General features: G+C 40.7%; 2 protein-coding genes across 3 annotated transcripts; both read left to right on the forward strand.

The window, feature by feature from the left end:
* Positions 1 to 101: 101 nt before the first annotated feature.
* On the forward strand, positions 102 to 3086 carry LOC136540438 (uncharacterized). Its single transcript, XM_066532444.1, has 4 exons — positions 102 to 330; positions 479 to 722; positions 2097 to 2154; positions 2239 to 3086. Exons 1-4 carry the CDS (start codon positions 230 to 232, stop codon positions 2838 to 2840), a joined length of 1005 nt encoding a protein of 334 aa, XP_066388541.1. The 5' UTR covers positions 102 to 229; the 3' UTR covers positions 2841 to 3086.
* A 1714-nt stretch (positions 3087 to 4800) lies between these two features.
* On the forward strand, positions 4801 to 13512 carry LOC136540439 (uncharacterized). Of its 2 annotated transcripts, XR_010779955.1 has the most exons (10): positions 4801 to 4997; positions 5127 to 5292; positions 8541 to 8651; positions 8832 to 8966; positions 9927 to 10031; positions 10718 to 10887; positions 10978 to 11077; positions 11542 to 12788; positions 12892 to 12997; positions 13177 to 13512. XR_010779955.1 is itself a non-coding variant. In XM_066532446.1 (8 exons), exons 1-8 carry the CDS (start codon positions 4882 to 4884, stop codon positions 11782 to 11784), a joined length of 1146 nt encoding a protein of 381 aa, XP_066388543.1. In that variant the 5' UTR covers positions 4801 to 4881; the 3' UTR covers positions 11785 to 12811. The 2 variants fall into 2 exon arrangements, 1 of the variants encoding a protein (XP_066388543.1); XM_066532446.1 differs by lacking the exons at positions 12892 to 12997; positions 13177 to 13512 and having other exon boundaries at positions 11542 to 12811.
* Positions 13513 to 14512: the final 1000 nt, after the last annotated feature.

Below are 14512 nucleotides of genomic sequence, written 5' to 3' on the forward strand. Positions count from 1 at the left end.
TCTGCCGCGTCCGACCAGTCTAAAGCACGAATCTTAAAGATGGCTAACCAACCCGGCTCACCGTCATGGCGTCTGATGAAATAGCTTTGGCTCCGGCCCTGCCGCCCCGGCCCAACACAGAGCATTCTTGGTCCTGATTTCAGGTCCAGGGTTCCAGGCACAAGCTACAAACCCTAACCCATCCGGAGCACAGGGAATTTTGGAGGCTGAAGCGGGAGGGGAGAAGACGATGACGACGAGGGAGCCGCACGAGGCGTCCCGGCGCGACGGGCGCGACTCGCACGGGAGGCGCCCCCACTCCTCGTCCAGGTCGCGGAGGGACGATCCCAGGTACCAAACCGCTGCACCCCCATCGGATTTCTGATCTGACTGCGTTTTGGTATATGGATTAGAATGCTGTTTTTAGGGGGCATCGACGATTCTTTCTGGGACCTGCAGTTTCTTACAAGATAGCAATTTTTCTGAATCTCTTTTGTAGCCCAAGGAGAAGAAGAGACAGGTCGCAGCACTACAGAAGTCGAGATGAAGAGTCTGCGGAGGTGGCGGACCATGATCAGAAGCGGAACAGAGATACTGCGCAGGGCGATGATCCTCCGAATGCTGAGTCGAAGTCAGCGAGTGATGTGAAGAATGGCCCCTCCACCAGGCATGAGAGATCACCTAGGGGAACCAAACGGTTTTCTGAGTCGAGAGAGGCATGGCGGCCTCGGTCTTTCTTTCAGGTTCTTGTCTTTTCTCAGTTTACTGTATTAAAAGGGAATATCACCAATAGCTTCTGCTCTCTATTTCAAATTGTTTCATATCTACATATAGTGTGCTTTGAGTCTTTGACTATCACGGCCTAGATACATTTTGTGCTCATGTTGTTACAGAGCTGTCATCTTGGATAGCTCAAAGTATTTTATGGAGCTGCCATATTAGATAGCTGAACAGCAACATTTGGTAACTTCACCGGAGCTGGAAAATGTACCTAGCAGATTAGTGCTATTAGGTGGATCCATGGGTCAATATTTGCTTGTGGTCTGGAGTGCAAAAATCTTGGTTATGACAGCTCTGGTCACTACTGCAATTGTGCCGAGTATATTGTCTAATAACAAATAGTGTGTTGATAGTAGAGACACAAGACAATTAATCTGCCCAATGCATTGTGAGTATTCCATGTTGGTGTTATTCTAAATAAGTGTTATATATTTATTTTAAGACTCATGGTTAAAGGACTTCTGAATCTTGTGTTAAGGGGCTCTGGAGTACATATGATTTTGTAGGAAAGTTTACCTGTTAAGATTGTGGCATGCTTTGTTGTTTTGTGGGTGTGCACTATTTGAAATGATGGCCTTAGTAAATTTGACTTCGGGACAAGATAGTATTTTTTTTCTTGCTTGTTTGAATGAGTGATACATCAGCTTCACGTTTCTGTCTTGTAAGTACATGCAATTGCATAGGTAATTTAGTTTATATAGTTGAAGCTCAGCTGTTCAAACTTGGAGATTTTGTTTGTGTCGTGTAGTCTCTCTGCGACTCGACTTGTTGGGTTTCATTTTAAATTTAGCCAATCCTGACTTGCTTGGGTTTAAAAGGCTTTGTTGTTGTCTACGCATAATCTCATCTTAAAATTGATTTGTGTTATCCTATGTAGAATGTAGAAACCAATATTTGAGATAATCAGCTCAAATTAGTACCCGTAGGTTCATTTTCTCCCCCATGTTTAGTTCAAATATTCATTAGTTATGCTCTGTTTGTGATTCTGTTGTTGCATTTCTGTGATTTAATTTCATAAAATGCAGTCTTAGTGTACAGATTAGTTAGATTCATGACATGTTTTGCCAGCTTTGTCTAACAGGAATATACTTGTTGGTTGCAAGTAACAACTGTAACCTTCATATGCATCTTTTTTAGAATCATCTGAAGTGTGGAGGTAGGTTTCTGCATAAAGAATGTTAGGTCATTGGCTCATTGCTAAATCATAGAAATTTTCTTCCACTTGTCATACATAAATAACACATTCCTCCTGATGTAGTGGGACTTCTTTTATGACACATTGATTCAAATGCCCACTGTTTGTAACAATGTTAGACTACCTGTGCTTCTATGTACAGCACAATGAGCGTGGAAGTGCTGGGCAAGGTGGTCGGCACTATGACCGTCAGGCTAGTGGTGAGCTGCCTTCTTAGTTCGTACTTTGTGCACTTATTGAATTCTCCATCCTCTATCCATGCTAAGTTATTTATTGTTTTTAAGACTATGGAAGGCAAAGGGAGCATCTCTCTGATAGAGATAAACAGGAGACCGAGGGGCACAGTTTGCAGGGAAAGGTTGAGCTGGACCAGCAAAAGGATGGTGATTCAACATGGAAGCATGATGGATTTTTCCAGTTGGAGGAAGAAGCACCCCTTGCCAAGAAGAGGCCACCATTTCAGGAGATGAAGGTACAAGAATCTGCTGCCACTGTAACAGAACCAGATTCTAGATCAAGGAAACTTGATCAGCCTAGGCTAACTTCTGCAATGAGAGAAGAGAGGAGAAATTATCACGCACGAGGATTTGGAAATCATCGACCGTTCCTAAGGCCAGATGATCGAGGCTTCAGAAGGTGGTTTCCTGATCACAGGAGTGATGACCAGAGAAATGGGTGTGATTCAAGGGGAAGATTTCCTGGTAGGGGAGGAATGGACAGAGACAGGTTTAACAACCCATATGGTGGGAGAAGCAACGTAGAGCAGGCTTCTGGTGATCAAGGAGAAAAATGGAAGCATGACCTGTATGATCAGACAAACAGGAGCCCGCCTCCAAAGACTGAGGAAGAGCAGATTGCAAAAGTTGAAGCGCTGTTGGCACTGTAGCTATCTTCTCTACGTCTGGAGTTATTTTTGTGTGATGATAGATTATCATCATGTACTTGGTTTCAGTTGTGTTGAATGCTGTCTTTTTTATTCTATATATTTTTGCATATCTTTGGGGATTAAGACACAGTAATCCCATTTGGACTGATAATATTGTACTAGACTATCATGAGTTTCATAACGTAGAACCATCAAGCAAAAGTACAAGACGATCATGAGTTTCGTAAGTAAACAATTTGCTCCTCGAGTGCGTTTAGAGCTAAATTGCTTATTTAGTGTGTTAACCTCATATTGTATAGTTTTAATGTTTTATGACTTGTGTACTCCTCGAACTGTCTGGGCCATTGTACGCAAGCACTGTTCTATACTTGAGCATGCAATCCTTATGCAGAAAGCATCACCTGACTGCCTTATGCAGAAAACATCACCTGACCGACAGTGCTCAAAGAATAACAAGCACATATTTCCAAGAATAACAAAGCGAAAACAAACAAACAGCTGGTGCCACAAGTGCTCAAAGACTTAATATCTTGCTTAGGGAGTCACTTCCTTTTCTCACTCAAGCTCACTATCACAAATCTCAAATCTACGCCAAAAAAAAGTGAGTAGAGAAGGTGAGACGGGAGCAATGAATGAGTTTGGCTCGAAATAGGTTGCAAGAGTTATGAGAGGAGATGAGAGTATAAATACTCCCACCCAATTCGTTTCGTTGAAAAGCTAAGCTAAAATGTATTGTTCGTTGATTTATTGTTAGAGAAAAACACTATACCATAACTGATAGTTCAAGCGAATAGGGCCTAAGGCTCTGACAACCACTGAAAAGTTAGCACACTCATCATGATAAAACTACGTCAAAAAGTGCCAAGATCTCGATTGACACAAATAAAACTACTGAAAAAGTTGATGTAGAAATGGGTTTAGAAAATTATTGGGATACTCAGGCTCAGCTCAATTCAAATTAGACATGCGTTTCTTTTATCCCAGTTACTCTCTGTTCTAAATTATAAGATTGACTTTTCTAGATATATAGGTTTTGCTATATGCGGGCAAGCTGATAGCTCAATTGGTGGCGACCTCGTCATGGAAGCTCCAGGTCGAGAGTTTGACTCCCCACCTTGCATTCACAATAATTGAGCATTGTAAAAAAAAATCTCCTTGTCTATCTCGCACCAAAGCATAGGTCTAAAAGCCGGCCCAATGTCGAGTAGAGGTTCGTGGTTTTTCTCGCCTACATGAGAAGGTTTCCTTCTACCTTAGTAAGCAGGATGCCCGGGGCCGTCATACTCCGCGGGTCAAGTTTTTTTTCTATGTACTTGGATATACATTAACTTTAGATATATACTTCTTTCATCCACAAAAGAATGCAATTCTCACATTTTAAGAAGTCAAATAGTTTGAATTTTGAATAAATTTATATAAAAACTGTTAATATTTACTCCCTCCGGTTTCATAAAGAATGTCGTTTTGAGGTTGTCTTAAGTCAGACATTTTAAACTTTGCCTACAAATAATTTTTTTTTGGTTGAGTTTGAAAATATAGAAGTGATGTAAGTAGATTCATCTTGAAATGTAATTTCATAAAAGTATATATTGACTATATTTTATAAAAAAATTTATAGCAAAAAATAATAGTCAAGTTATTTTTTGAGACCGTGTCGCTGTCCAAAACAACGTTCTTTAGAAAATCGGAGCAAGTATGATATAAAATAAGTACAATTAAATTAGTTATAAAATATATTTTTTATCATAAATTTATTTGAAGACATAAATGCTAATATTATTTACTATCCTATAATTATATTTTTTTTCTTGGATCGAAACTTAAAATATCTTAGGATTTGGAACGGTCATACACTGTACAGTAGACTGTAGTGTCACTGTGCGCTCGATTAGACTTCCACGGTTCATTCAAAGCCCTGTCAAAAACCCCACACCAGAGCCCCCACTCCAGTACTCCACTCAAGCCGCAAACGCAATTTCGCACCCGAAGTCCCAAACGCCACCGGCCGCCGCGTCCCTTCCCCTTCCTCCTTCGGACCCCAATGGCGTCGTCATCGAGGGCGACGTCGTCGCACCGTTCCGTCTTCGACGCCGCCTACATCCGCTCGGAGTTTTCCGCGGCCGGCATCTCCGGCCACTTCATCCCTCTCATCTGGAAGTACGCCTCTTTACGCCAAATCACAGGCGCACGCCACAATCCCGCCCATCTCCCTCCCTTTCTCCAAGTCCCAAGTTTTATATTTTTTTTTCTGTTTAACCTGAGGAGTGATTCTCTCTGCGTGCGCAGGTACGTACTTCAGAACCCTAGGTGCAGCGACCTGGATGGCGTCCCGTCGCTGCCGGCGGCCGCGTACGCGCTCCTCCGGCAGAAGTTCCGGCCGACCACGTCGACGCTAACCGCTGCCGCCGACTCCAAGGACCGCACCACGACCAAGCTCCTCATCTCCCTGCAGGTAATTTGCGCATGCACAAATGTGGCATGTGGCGTGCGAAAGCATGCAATCCACTGGTGTTGTAGTCAAAGTTTATCGTAAGTCTTCTTCGAGTCAATAAAAACTATGTGAATGTCCTTCTTCTTCTCCCTATACTGCTCCATAACTATTAAGCAAATAGCTTCCATGGTTGACTTTCTGGGCATGAAACCAAATTGGTTCATAGAGACCCGCGTTATTGCTCTCAAGCGATGCTCGATAACTCTCTCCCATAGCTTCATAGTATGGCTTATCAACTTAATTCCTCGGTAATTAGTATAACTTTAATATCCCCTTTATTCTTGTAGATTGGTACCAATATACTTCTCCTCCACTTATCAGGCATCTTGTTCGATCGAAAAATATGGTTGAACAGCTTGGTTAGCCATACTATAGCTATGTCCCCGAGGCATCTCCACACCTTGATTGAGATACCATTCGATCCCATCGTTTTATCTCCTTTCATCCTTTTCAACGCCTCTCTGACTTTAGATTTTTGGATTTTCCGCACAAGACGCTTATTGGTGTCATCAAAAGAGTCATTCAACTGAAAGGTTGTGTCCATATTCTCACCATTGAACAATTTATCAAAATACTCTTGCCATCGATGTCGGATCTCATCCTTCTTCACCAAGAGATGCTTCTTTTCATCCTTAATGCACTTAACTTGGTTGAAGTACCTTGTCTTTCTCTCACGAACCCTAGCCATCCTATAAATGTCCTTCTCTCCTTCCTTCGTACTCAAATGTTGGTAAAGATCCGCGTATGCTCTACCCTTTGCCACACTTACAGCTCGCTTTGCAGTCTTCTTTGCCACCTTGTACTTCTCTATGTTGTCCACACTCCTGTCATGGTACAAGCGTCTATAACATTTTTTCTTCTGCTTAATAGCCCTTTGGACTTTCTCGTTCCACCACAAGTATCTTTAGCCTCGCCTTCACTTCCTTTGGTTACTCCACACACCTCTGAGGCCACCTTCTGAATGTTGGTTGCCATCTTCTCCCACATGTTGTTTATATCATCTTCTTTCTTTCAAGAGCCCTCTTTGATAACCCTTTTTCTGAATACCCCTGGCGTCTTCCCTTTCAGTTTCCACCACTTTGTTCTTTTAATCTTAGCTTGTTTATCCCTACGGGCACGCACCTGAAAACGAAAGTCTGCCACCAAAAGCTTATGTTAAGAAACAACACACTCCCATGGTATCACCTTGCAACACAAGCATGCTCGTTTGTCCTTTTTTCTTGTGAGGACAAAGTCAATCTGGCTAAAGTGTTGTCCGCTACTGAAGGTCACTAGATGAGATTTTCTCTTTCTAAAGAAAGTGTTGGCTATCATCAGGTCAAAAGCTACCGCGAAGTCCAGAACTTCCTCCCCCTCCCGATTCCTACTACCATACCCAAAACCTCTATGAACTGCCTCGAAACCTGTGCTTGTAGTACCTACATGTCCATTAAGATCTCCTATAAAAAGCTTCTCACTACTAGGTACAACTCTAATCAGGTCATCTAAGTCTTCCCAGAACTGTCTCTTAGCACTCTCGTCGAGACCTACTTGGGGGGCATACGCACTAATTACGTTCAAGACCATATCACCAACGATAAGCTTGACTAAGATAATCCTATCTCCTTGCCTTCTTACTCTCACCACACCATTCTTGAGGCTCTTATCAATCAAAACTCCTACTCCATTTCTATTCACGACTGTCCCTGTGTACCAAAGCTTGAAACATGTATTGTCCACCTCATTCGTCTTCTGATCCTTCCATTTAGTTTCTTGAACGCATAATATATTTACACGCCTCCTAGTCGCGATACCAACTAATTCTCTTAACTTACCTATAAGCGACCCTACATTCCAACTACCTAAACGGATCCTAATTGGTTCGACTAGCTTCTTTACCCTTCGCACCCGTCGATTCAGATGTGAAGACCCTTGCTCATTTTTCACTACACCCGGGCGTCAATGTAGCGCGCCACTAAGGAAGCGACGACCCGATCCTTGCTCACTTGACACCATGCTCGGATCACGACACGGCGCGTCACCAAGGAGGTGCCGACCCGGCCCTTGCCCATTTAACACCATACCTGGGTTCCGATATAGCGCGTCGCTAAGAGGGTTTTCGCCCCAATGATTTTCTTTCGGGTTTCATCTCCATTAGAATGACTAGATTTAACGTTGGCTCGCCACGCCTATCACAACCCTCCTCCTTTACCAGAGCTTGGGACCTACTATGTTGAGACAATATAGGCGGAGTTAGCACCTGAACCATCCAATTATTAAATATTTGGGAAAATGGTGTTCTTGCCCCTTACACACATGTGTAATTGTGATTTTGCCCTCACTTTTCTAACTTTGTGATTTTGCCCTTAACTGTAGCAAAGTCAACGCGTTTTTGCCCCTGGTCAACGCGAATTTGCCCTTGTTTTTACCGTTGACCAGGGGCAAAATCGCGTTGACTTTGCTACAGTTAAGGGCAAAATCACAAAGTTAGAAAAATAAGGGCAAAATCACAATTTCACGTCAAAGTAGGGACAAGAACACAAGAGCCCCTAAATATTTATAGCAAAGACAAGTATAACTAACAAGCAGGGCCTTTTGCCCCTCCTCCTTCCGTGAATAAAAAAGAAAAAAAAAGAGACAAGTATAACTTAAATGCTTGACATGTTGCTAACATTAACTCTACCAAATGTTGTGGAGGAGCATTTCTTTTGGCTATTTGGCTAGATAGTAGGAGGTTCGAGTCATCTTAAAAAATGAACAACTTAAGCCTTATATATTTGATATTTCATTCTCCTTGTTTGGATTTTATATTTCACACTTTGTATCCTTTAGTTTCTTTGCCCTTTGGCTCTATATCTGTAGTTTTCAGTCATCTTCAAAATGAATAGATCAAGATATAATGGTTTCACTCCTTATAATATGTTATATGACTTATGGTAGCATCTTCTGTATTGGATAGCCTGTAACTTTGCGATTTAAATTCTACTCCCTTTTTTCGCATAGTGAACTCCTTACAGGTGGACAACATTTCTTGCAAGCTACAATTCTATTTCAGACCGCCTCCTTTTTTTTTGACTTGGCTGTTGTTTATCTAATTATTTTATGTCTGTGCATTGAAGAAGTTTTTAACCACAAATTTGTCATTTTTTTGTTGTAAGAGTTTTTTCTTTTCAGATTTTCTATTTTTAACATTGAAGAACAACTTATTGGACTTCAAATTCGTGGTGTAGAATGGAGAGTCTGTAGAGGCAGTGGTCATGCGATATGACACACGACTGGGGAAGTATGATGGAAAGCCTCGGCCTGGTGGAGTGCGCTCAACCCTTTGTGTGTCATCACAGGTAAATATATTTCTATATTGGATGTCAGGTGCTCAAGTCTGGAAGAACTTGTTTCTAATGGTTTAACACCTTTTACCAGAAGACCTGTTCATAACTTAATTCTCATCAGTGTGTTATGATTCTTGGTAAACTTGTTACTTTACTGTTATTTGGTGACTTTCTTTCTACAATACTAAACAGGTTGGGTGCAAGATGGGCTGCAGATTCTGTGCTACTGGAACAATGGGCTTCAAAAGCAATCTGTCTTCTGGAGAAATTGTAGAGCAGCTGGTCCATGCATCCCGCTATTCTCAGATCCGAAATGTTGTTTTCATGGTAATTTTCACTCAAGTAGTAGCGATTGCCTGAAATTTCTATCTAAGAAAGAAAAATCGTGGCATTTGAATGCGATGATTATGCATCTTTTGTGATCCTTTGTAGCGTTATTTTCATCTTGATTATACTGACCAGATTTAACTTGTTACTTGGTTTTGTCATTGATTCTGTGAACAAATAAGCTCAGTAAGATTCATAGATTGGAAAACGACATCCATTACTCCATTCTTTTGCCAACAAGTATCACATGTCACCCTCACATTAGATTGTATTCCTAACTTGATCATTGTGATGATACTGAGCATTATTACCTTGATATTTGTATATACTTTACATTGGGGGCAATTTGCTTACAGACAAACAATGCTTCATTTTGCAAGTATTACCACTGTAGAAATGGGAAATTATTCCTTGCAAAGTTTACATGTATAGAATGAATGCCAGAATTTTCTTAGCTAGTTTGCTTGATTTATGGATTGAGCTGGCAATATGTTGATCTGCTTTCCTTTTGCTGGTGAGTGGTGACAATGGTTCTTGTAAAAGTTCCTGCTGGTATTACAGTTATCCCTTTTTACCTATAAATAGAATAGGGGTTTCCCAGTCTCAAAAACTAGTGGTATGCTGTTTGAGTTAGTTTCTAAATTATTATAGTAAACATGGTTTATTCTTTCATGTTCATGTTTTCTGGCACTTATAGATTATGTGCTTTGCTGATTCTTTGATATAGAAATTAGAAACACTGCTTTGCTGATTGCTAAAAATTCGTGGGTCGCTAAATGTTTGTGCATGTTTAACTTTAAAATTGTAAATTATTATCTACATATGTGAACATCCTTCGAACTGGGTGGTGTCATGTCATTATTGAGAAGAACCATGATAAATGAATTCTATTTGATGTTTGTTATAATAGTATTAGTGTCCTCCAGAGGTTAGCGAGGTGTTAATGTTATTTATATGCAGGGAATGGGGGAGCCGATGAACAACTATAATGCTTTGGTTGAAGCAATCGGAGTGTTTACAGGATCTCCTTTCCAGCTTTCACCTAAGAGAATTACTGTATCTACTGTAAGCATACTTGGATAATCACCTTTGTGTGAAATCACATTCTCGAGATTTTTGTTGAAGCACTATATTTTGTTAGTAGTGAAATATTCTTATAAACTATAGTTGTTTAGTGACTGCTGGTACACTTCTGAATGACCTAATGAATTTCTGGTGTGATAAACCACACAATGGCGAATCCGTCAAAAACTGTTTATTCAATTGTGCTAATATAACTTGATAAATTGTGTAGCTGGCCAGCTGTATATTCTTTGGATAACTGTTCTATTCCACCTTGTTGCTAGCAAGTATATCTTGTTTTAGCACATAGAATTTAAACGTTAACATTTATCATGTTTTTTAAAATACAGTTATTACATAAGATATGTGGTTCTGATGCCAAACCTTTCTTTTCACTTACGTTATTGCTGCTTCTAGGTTTACAATAGAATTCATTGTTTCCATCATGTTGTGTGGTAAAAACTTTTCTATGCCTGTTAATTTTATTTATATGTGTGCTCATTTATCAAACCGATTTTTTCCATATTAGCTTTGAAGCCATGGTGTGTTCTGCCACTGTATTTTTTGCTAAAAGTTTGTTTTAAGATTGAACTTTTGAATTAGAGAAGCTGATAGATTGATTTTTCTTAATAATTACTGCAGTTGTAATAAATTCTAGTGTTAATCGTCCCGTTACATTGCAACTGCAGGTCGGAATCATTCATGGAATCAACAAATTCAATGCAGATCTTCCAAAGGTGAATTTAGCTGTGTCATTGCATGCTCCTGACCAAGACATACGCTGTCAGATAATGCCTGCTGCACGTGCCTTTCCTTTAGTAAAGTTAATGAATGCGCTGCAGTCCTATCAAAATGAGAGGTGAGATTACAATAATGCATCTCTTACCAGTGTCAAAACGTTAGCATGGAAATTTGATTTCTGATTACACTTTCATATGTTTCATCACAGCAAGCAGATCATCTTTATTGAGTACATTATGCTTGATGGAGTTAACGATCAGGAGGAGCGTGCTCATCAGCTTGGTAAACTGCTTGAAACGTTCAAAGCGGTGAGACACTATTACATTACTTCATTTTATCATTATTACTTTGCTCTAGTTCCTTTGTAGTCACTTCTTTTTACAAGACGTCTAACGAGGCAGTTTTGCGTAACTTCTTATGTTCATTATTCAATCCATTTTGTATTGCCTCCACCAGTCTTACTTTTCCATCTTTCCCTATTTGTTTGCTTTTGACAATTGACATTTCTGTTTAGTAATCCTGGTACCCCAAATTTCTTCTAGGTGTTTTGAATTGATTATTATTCACATCTTTGATTGGTCTTTCTGAAATTGTCACCCACTCCTGTTTTTATGTGTTTCAAAATTTTTGCAATAACTTACTAGTGTAATTTTTGTACACTGAGCCTATTAATACCAAGTGATGGTCAAGACATATGTAGGTAGCATTACTTGTACATTCACCTTTGTGTATGGAAATGGAGTGATCAATATGTTCTCTAAACTACCAACAGGTTGTCAATCTAATACCATTCAATCCAATTGGGTCATCAAGCAATTTCAAGACAAGCAGTGACCAAAATGTGAAGAAGTTCCAAAAGGTCCTAAAAGGCATCTACCACATCAGAACCACTGTTCGCCAGCAGATGGGTCAAGATATAGCTGGTGCTTGTGGCCAGTTGGTGGTTAGCCTCCCAGATGAAAGATCAGCTGGTGGAGCAACCCTGTTGTCAGACATCGAAGACCTTCGGATCTGACCTCTCTCGCAATTGTTACTTCTACCATCTTCTCAAAACCAGATCCTCTTACTAATTAGCCTTACATGATATGGTAACTAGTGCCATAGTTTCAGTCAAGCTTTAAAATATGGAGAAGTTTAGTTTGACCATTGTTGTGTTTCCCTTTTGTTCTGGGATGCACAATTTTGCTGTAAACACAATGGTGAAGACTCCTGCTCTTGTGGATAGGTGGCCACTGAAACGGTTGGTAACTTGGTATTGTAAATGGGACAATGTTATCGCAACAATGCCATGGTCAGCTAATGATATGGTATCGTCTGTCTAAGACGACTTTCCTTTCAGATCTCAACGAATACCTGATGCTTTTCCTCCCTTATCTGCAGCGTTTCATTGCCATTAGTAAGTTGGTCGGGTTGGAATTGTGCCTTCGTTTTATGCTTTATTTCCTTGTGCTTCAGATTCCATGTCGGTGGGCTGTATGTAATGGTGGTGGTGGAAGTGGCATGGGCTTGGTGCTGCTGCAGCGTGTGTTATCTGTGAAGTGTGAACCCAATTGCTGGAAATCATGTGTGATTGTTAGGAGCAGGACAAGGCGAAGCATATGAGCTGTGCTGTTTGGTTCTTATGCCCTCTTTGTATCCACCTAGCTAACTATTAGCTGTGTTGGCTGGGGAAAATCAGCTAATAGCTAATTGTTGAGAGAAATCAGCTAATAGCTACTAATTGTTATCTGGGTGGTTGGTAAGACATTAGCTGATCTTATTTGAGGATCCAAACATGTTTCTAGCTAATTTTTAGTAGCTAACTATTGGTCGTAGGATCCAAACAGACTCTTAGTTTATTCTTGAGTCCAGGAATTGATGATGCGTTGATGCACTGGTGAGATTCAAAGGGGCTGTTCGGACTCCCGAAACTCATTCCAGTGCGCGCTGGTGATCGCTTTCCACGTCTTTGCGTGATAAGTGCTTGCTGAACCAGAACCAACATTGGCAAATTGGCTCTGGACTCTGGAGTTTGCTCATGTAATGCAATATTGTTTACTAGCTAGGTGGTTTGCGCAACAATGGATGCTTGGTACCTATTTCATTCAGTCGTTGAGATGCATGGTGTCTACGATCATTGCAGGAAACAAGTCGAGCCAGAAATCGGGGAAATCCCAGTCTCCTTTGTGGCCAAGGCCAAAGGGAGCAAACTCACCGAAGATGACATGAAACAATTTGTGGCCACGGAGGTACTGTTATTTTCTTGAGCTAGAAAATGTTTGCTTCTTTTTGAGTTCACGTTCTGATGCTGAATCTGAACATTAGCAGTGGAATAGCAATAGAATTCAAGATAAATAAAGAAACAAATACATGCGTTTGTCCTCTCTTTTTTTTTCCAACCTTTTGACTGAGGGACCTTTTGCTCCAGGTGATCTACTACAAGAAGGTCCGGGAAGTGATTTGTCGACAAGATCCCCAAGGCTCCATCGGGCAAGATATTGCGCAAGGAGCTAAGGAAACAGCTTCAGCAGCAGCAGCAAGGGGTGTGATTAAAAAGAAAAACAACATGTGTATCGTTCTACTTTATTCTATGATTTGTTCGGATGTCGACAAATGGAGGAAGAATTTTATCGGAGGCACAGAGAGTTTTATCTCTTGATGCATAATGTATTTAGCTAAATGGTGAGGCAGGGAGGCTTGATGGAATGTATATGGATATTGGATTTGCGAAGGCACACCATATTTGGGGTGCCTGTGTTTAGTGTACCTGGTCTAGTTGGTGGTGGTGATGGTGACGTGATGTGTCCACCTCATAATGTTCATTTTCCTCTCAGATGCAATTTTCATCATTGTAGATTAAAATCTAATACATTTTGCTATATTTTTCATTCTATTATTCAACATAGCATACAGTGGCAAGCGGAGTATAGCTCGGCTGTTTAGATTTTCTATGGTGAAACCTGTTCACCCACGTTGAAATCCTTCACTTGACTTAGCATGGTCTTTTTTTTAGATTTATTCTAGGATTTACATGGTGGTGTTTGCTTCAACCAGTGGTAATGCAAAATGGTAACTAAATCAGGTTACACTGTATAAAGGTGGGCTCAATCTTTTTTGAAATGAGCCGGCAGGAGAGCTGCCCGCTATATTAAATAGAAGAGATCGCCCAGACAGGCACGGTACAACCTCAGCTAAGGCCCTGTTCGTTTGTCTTATAATCCGTATTTTTTAGCTTGTTTTTTCAGCCGGAAGAGTATTTTTCTCTCACAACAAATCAGCCGGAATATTATTTCGACTTGTTTTTTCAGCGAAACGAATAGGGCCTAAATTGGCTGGCTCTGTACATCTGCAACAAAACGAACCAAGCACTTTACAGCTAGTAAATGAAGGGAGAAACACCTCCAGAGAAGGCCGATCAAATAGGAAGGTGGCGGGAAAGGTCAGGTCAATCATTATGATATTTTGTTTTGTTTCCTAATGTAACGACATCAGATACAAAAATTGTACAGAATTATAATTACAATGATCTGACTGTGCTCCGGAGAGCCTCTCAATCTGGCTGATTACCGATTGCACTGTAAAGGCTGGTATCCAATTGCAACCTAGCTGATTGCTGACAGCTGACGGCACCGAACAAACGTGTGCTACCAGATTTCTTAACCCTCCGTAATCACGAAATGTCAAACCAAACACTACCTTAATGGTGTTATTCATAGGGGTGAGGGCAAAGTCTGTGCCTACTAATGTTTACCATACTCCCTCCG

This window comes from Miscanthus floridulus, chromosome 2 (genome assembly GCF_019320115.1).
Source record: "Miscanthus floridulus cultivar M001 chromosome 2, ASM1932011v1, whole genome shotgun sequence".
Lineage (NCBI taxonomy): Eukaryota > Viridiplantae > Streptophyta > Magnoliopsida > Poales > Poaceae > Miscanthus > Miscanthus floridulus.

Coding starts and splice junctions, on each gene's coding strand:
- LOC136540438 (XM_066532444.1), top strand. CDS start 230: ATGACGACGAGGGAGCCGCACGAGGCGTCCCGGCGCGACGGGCGCGAC. Junction 331..478: donor TCGCGGAGGGACGATCCCAG/GTACCAAACCGC, acceptor TCTCTTTTGTAG/CCCAAGGAGAAGAAGAGACA. Junction 2,155..2,238: donor CTATGACCGTCAGGCTAGTG/GTGAGCTGCCTT, acceptor ATTGTTTTTAAG/ACTATGGAAGGCAAAGGGAG.
- LOC136540439 (XM_066532446.1), top strand. CDS start 4,882: ATGGCGTCGTCATCGAGGGCGACGTCGTCGCACCGTTCCGTCTTCGAC. Junction 4,998..5,126: donor TTCATCCCTCTCATCTGGAA/GTACGCCTCTTT, acceptor CTGCGTGCGCAG/GTACGTACTTCAGAACCCTA. Junction 10,032..10,717: donor AGAGAATTACTGTATCTACT/GTAAGCATACTT, acceptor TTGCAACTGCAG/GTCGGAATCATTCATGGAAT.